The sequence below is a fragment of the Silurus aristotelis genome (genome assembly GCF_946808225.1).
Source record: "Silurus aristotelis genome assembly, chromosome: 4".
Classification (NCBI taxonomy): Eukaryota; Metazoa; Chordata; class Actinopteri; order Siluriformes; family Siluridae; genus Silurus; species Silurus aristotelis.
The window spans coordinates 20,200,853-20,206,852 of NC_139577.1; the positions used below are offsets into that span (position 1 = coordinate 20,200,853).

General features: G+C 38.8%; 1 protein-coding gene across 6 annotated transcripts in view; it reads left to right on the plus strand.

Moving 5' to 3' along the window:
- Positions 1-6,000, plus strand: part of smap1 (small ArfGAP 1) — a 115,553-nt gene that overhangs the window by 83,879 nt on the left and 25,674 nt on the right. For all 6 annotated transcript variants that reach the window (XM_083539432.1, XM_083539433.1, XM_083539434.1 and 3 more), the window contains 2 exons: positions 2,810-2,888; positions 5,623-5,750. In XM_083539432.1, the coding sequence (XP_083395558.1) occupies positions 2,810-2,888; positions 5,623-5,750 (207 nt within the window). The remainder of the gene's footprint in view (positions 1-2,809; positions 2,889-5,622; positions 5,751-6,000) is intronic.

Here is a 6,000-nt window from a genome sequence, read left to right on the forward strand (position 1 = left end):
CTCACATTTGCGGTCCTGGCTCTACTCCTACGTATGAAAAATGAAAAGGTCACGAAAGGCTTAGTACAAAAAAAAGCCCTTTCTAACTCCGGGAAAGCTTTTCAGTGCGGTTGAAAGATGAAAAGCGGCAGTTTCAGCGTTTTGGTAATTAATGCTTTTAGAGTCTGATGAATTCTGTCTGTGTGCAATTTGAGGGTGGTGTCAGAATTAGCTTAGCGTAATTAATGAAAGGCTAAGAGCGCAGCTAGCTCTACCAGGGGAAATGTAGACTTTGCAACGAATGTTTTTTTTTCTTAAATAAAACTAGCAGATGTTGGTTAATAATAGAATAAATTTTTTTTTTTTTTCTCGTTTAGACATTTAGTGAAGGACCATGCTGTGAAGCAACAGCAAAGAAACCTGATGAAGATCAGTCATGAATCATAAGCACTTTAGTGTGCAAATGAGCTTAAAATGACTTGAATTACTTTGCCTTGAGAGCACCTAGCTGAATGAACCCCCGCACTTACGCTCATTATGTGCCACAGCACCAGACAAGTATTATGGTTTAAAAAGGTATTTGTGCATCCGGGGTGAATATTTAGGAAGATTTATGAGGTAAACCAGGAATTGTAATTAAATTGTTTGTAGCCAGGGTAGTATTGTACAATATTTTTAGTCAATAGGTTTCCACTTATTTTTTTATGTATTTTTTCTTTTTATGGTGCTTTTGAATAAACCCCCCAACTTGGTTAAATTTTTCGGCAATAATTCCACATGTCCGAACCAGCAGCCTGCACGTCAGAGAACTTATTTCATTCGCATTTTTCATTTCATCACTCAAACCACATTTGCATTGTCGAGTGGGAGGGGGGTGATGAAGCTGACAAAGTAATATTTATTATTCTGTTTCATTGTGCCAATATAGCTTATGCCACATGCTGAAGTTTTGATTCAGATGTGACAAAACAGGCAAAAAAAAACCACGATGGAAATGTATTGCTTTTGTGGTGGTGGTGGTGTTGTTTTTTTTTGCTTCTTCTTTTTTTTTTTTTTTTTTCAAAGGCAGAAAATGTGCAACTGTCCATTCCAGTCTCTTTTCGATTTTGTGTGTGTAATGGTTTTAAGAGTCTTTTTGATCTATTCTCTGCTGTTGCACTTATCGATCAGCAATTCAGTGTGAATTAGGATTTTACTCCTCACATAGAAACGGCCCTCGCGATCATAGAGAAGAGATTTCTTTTGCAAGGCACACAAACGGAGAGGGCTAAAAGTGTCTGAGACATCCACTGATTGACTGTGTGAAATGAATGGATTGATAGGATTTTTCTTACATGTGGCTTTTAACATCCATGGGAACCTACAAAGCAAGTACAGGATCCCACTGCTGAAAAATAGCAATTAGGAGAGGATTACAGTATTTCTTTCAACAAATGAAGAAATAATGACACAAGTCCAAGAACAGGCTGTCCCTCTAAAACTTGAGAAAACCAGGAGAAAACAAGTCATGGAGGTTGGTTGCTGTGACAACAGTCTCCTGAATTCTTCCTGTCCAGGCTACGAAGTTGTTTAGCAAGACTTAATTTCTTTATTAACAAATAAAATGCATCTCACACAACACCCCACTGCTACACTCCCTCCCCTGATTTTCAGTAGCTGCACGCATCAGATTCCAAACACTTGCTTGCCTACAAAGCCCAAAGTTGACCAGCACCCTCTTACCTCAGAGCTCTTATCATTCCTCGCACTCCTCGCTCGCTCAGATCTTATAGCGTTGATCGACTGGTCCCGCCATCTCTCAGTGTAAGAGGTAGGTATACATCAAGACTCTTCATTTCTGGCACTGAGGTGGTGGAATGAACTCGCATTCCCCTAGATGCCTGAAACAGCTGAGTCACTGGCAATGTTCAAACAACCAGTGAAGACCTACCTCTTGCTAAAAACACTTATTTTTCCCTTGTTTGTTTTATGTATTAAAAAATATTCCTCTCAACATAGTTTTAGGCTGATAGTATACTAAGTCTGCAACCTAAATGCAGCTAATATCTCAACCCCATGTGATTTATTGTGTGACTTCTTCTAAAACCAAAGTTAAACTTTCTATTCATAATACTTCAAGATATGTTCGGCATGTACACACAACAAAAAGAACAACAAAGTGCATGATCAAAAGAACAATATCATGTTGAAGCATGTTGGCGGGAGCTGGTTTTATTCAGCTGGAACTAAAATTATAGTTTGGGCAGAGGATATATTGAGTAGCTCTATATTTTAGTCAGTTAAGGTACAAAACCTGAACGCTGCTTCTTAAGAACTTGAGATAAATATGAAATATCACCTTTCAGCATGACACCTCCAAATCCTCAGAGGAATGACGTCAGCAAAAACAAGAGCAAAGGTTTTCAGGATGTGCCGAAACAATAGGTTCTTAAAAAGACAGAATAATGTAACAAAAATGTTTTTTTTTAAATAATAATAAAAATTATATTTATTCACTTCAAAATCAAATATCTTGGAAATATGTTGGTAAATATCTTTTTTGTTAAATCTATGTAGCTTTTGTTGTTGTTTTTTATTTATCCAGTGCATTTTCAGTTAATCTCGAGAGGACTTTCTTTCTTGTATACTGACCCAGACACTATTGATCATCTACTATACAGTTGACCTTTTAAAGCCTTCAGCATACTAAATGATTTCTAAAGTTTGTTCAACTCTTTTTCTTTTTTTTGTGTGTGTGTGTGTGTGTGTGTGTGTGTGTGTGTGTGTGTGTGTGTGTGTGTAACCTCTCTTTCTTTCTCTTTCGTCTTTCCCCTCCCTCCTCCAATCACAGAAGAGAGAGGACGTTCAGATAGACTCCAGAGCCAGCCCTAAGAAGAGTGCTGAGCCTGCCATCGACCTACTAGGCCTGGGTAAGACAAAAGTAATCAATCACCCTCTCCTCTGCCATTTTTCTCCAGCATGTCAGAGTAAAGCTTTGTTCGTGCACCACCGAGCCGCATAGCTGCCTGTGCTGGTTAGGATACAGCTGCAGGAATAGAGCTGAGCTGAGGGTACTATTTGACAGATGAGGTTAAAAAAAAGAATAGAATTGCCTACTTGTACTTTCAGGGTCAACGTGTTTATGCAGAAATACACTGCAATAGAACTTCATTCACAAGGCTACATGCATTCGTGTGAGATGATTAAAAGTAATTTAGCATTACTTTATAAATGTAATTGAGTATTCTCAGGAAGAAATGTATTGTGATAGAATTTATACAATATGAGATCAACTTGTAACTAATCCACTGGGGGGGGGGGGGGGGATTTTTTTTTCTTGGGTTAGCATGATATTGATCTGGTTTCAGCACATCACCCAGCCCTGGGCTATGGATAAAAGTCCTGTTGTTCTGGCCCTTTTTGCTGGTTTGATGACACATAAAAAAAGAACAGCCGACCAAATCATCACTATATTGTTGAGATAGATGGCACGAGATCCTCCGCATGACCAAAGCCAACAGATATACTCCATTATCGTCTCGAAAATGAAAACTATAGAGCCCGAACGCAAAAAATTGCACTAGTGTCTGAATTTTTCATCTCCCTCTCTCTCTGTGTTTGGCTCATATGGTGGTAAGGAGAGAGGAGGAATTGATAGAAATGAGGGGATGGAAACGGAAAACAAGATGGATTAGTTAGTGTGCGCCCATGCCACTGGGGGCACAGTGTGTGTTTGTTTGTGTATGGAAGAATTTATGGCATGCTCCCAGGCAGAGGGAGCCGATGATGAGCCATGTGTGATGATGGAATCGTGTCTTGCGCTTGTGTGTTTCCTCTCTCCCCTCAGCAGCATGAAGCAGCACAGCGTGTTATAAAAACAGAGAGACGAATTTACATCAACCGCTACCTTCCCACCCCGGTGGCCCTCTCTTTCTTGTTCCAGTACATGCTCATTTTCTCCGACATCCCCAAGCATATTTGGAAGTCCTTATAAAAAAAAAAAAAGAAAGAAAAAACAACAACAAACAAACAGAAATAAAAATGGTCATTAATACTGATATTGTTCTCCAGGGGCTGTTGTGTGTGAAGCACAGACACCAGCCAGGACTTGAATGGAAAGACAAAGTGTGTTTGAACATCCGAATAGAGTCAGCCGTTAGCAGCTGTGTTTCCCACCTCTGGCACAAACACTGGTCGAGCGTGAATTCATTTCTTCTCTTTTTTGGACGCTGTCAAAGAGCAGTAGGAGAAGCAGGAGGTGAAGAAAAGTCCTTTGTTTAGACTGTCAACACCAGAATTATTCTGACATGCACTAAAAAATGAGTAACTAACACAATTAATTCATCTTCATGAAGTTAAAGCTGCACATACCCTTATTTAAGTCAGGGTCTGTGCCGCTTTAATAAAATGATTTAAAAAAAGATTGCAGGAATAAACTAAAAATAACTACTGGAAAGGTGTTGGTCATGATCTCTTTGTAAATCGAAAACAGTCCTCTGCACATCTCTACATGCAAATTATTCCTAAGCTTTAATATTTGTCATTTTTTTATTTATAAAAACTGTGTTTTATCTGTAGTTATGCAATTAGAAATTGCTAAAGCCTCAGCCAGCAGAAATATCAGCACTAATCACACTAGTGTTTTAATATCTAACAAGGATGGAGACACTGCTGGAGGCATCTAGAACACCTGCACTTCTCCATGTGGAACTTGATATATTTTCATAGGTGTTCTTTATTGTTAAATAAATGGGAGTTTTCAGTATGGTGCAAATCTTGAATCTGAGCTGACAATTAAAAAATGCTGCTGGTTTTTTTTTTTGTTGTTTGTTTTTTTTATTGCTGATTTGGATGTCATGTAGAGTTATTATCTTGGTAAATCCAACCGTATCAAATCTAAAAATACAGGGTCAATTTAGACTGAAAAGTCTTGCTAGGTAAAAAAAAATCATTATGCGCAAAATGACTGCAAAACATCATCGATCCACCGAGTACAAAGTATCTGATGCTTTTCCTTGTTTGCATTCTCCAATGATGCTCGTGACCGAAATGAACGGTTTTGATCTCACCTGGCCTGAACACGCGATGTTTGTCGCAGGTGATTTTTAAACTTCACAATCCCATGAATGAACTGAAGGGCCAAACACAGAAACTATGATAATTGGTGGTTTCTCCGCCTCCCTCATCAACTTCCTCCAGCTGCATATTTTGTAGTTGATTGCGCTGATGTGGGTGTTAGTGTGTAATGTTAATTATTATTTGCCAATTCTGAAGCGTATTAATAATTATGAAGCTAACTATGCAAAGACAGCAAATGGTCTACTATTTAAATGTCACTTATATAACAAGATCCTAATTGTTCTGTTGAAATATGTGGGATTTTAAAAATGGACAGTGGTAGAATGCATTCTGTGTGCTTGATGCCCTTACATACATGAAGCCATGACTCTTCGACATTCACAATGATCCGGAGACCTTAACCTAGCTTGCACAGGGGAGTTAGAGGTCAGACAGTCTGAACCCACTGCCCTTTGAGAAAGTCAGCCTGGACGTGTCATTTCCACTTTTCTTTTTTCTTCTTTGTTTTCATTTCCACTTTTTCCATTTTTTCTTCTTTGTCTTATTCTCTCTTTCTCGCTATTTCTCTGATATTCTTCATTTTAGATGCTCCTGCAGTCAACACAAGCAGCAGCGGGGTGGTATCTGGAAGTGCCGCTCCGATAAGTGATGATTTGGATATTTTTGGACCAATGGTGTCCAACCCTCTGCCATCAAGCACCAGCTCAAACCAGGTACATTGTAATTTTCTTTTTTTTTTTTTTTTTGACTGTACTACTTACTGTATTTTCCGGAATATAAGCCGCTACTTTTCCCCCACGCTTTGAACCCCGCGGCTTAAACAATGAAGCGGCTAATTTATGGATTTTTCCTGGGTTTTTCCCTGTTTCACAAGCCTTAAAGCCAAAAAACTGAGACCCATAACATTAGACCAATGAAATTGCGGAACGGGTTCAGGTAACCCAATGAAACTTTTTATATTAA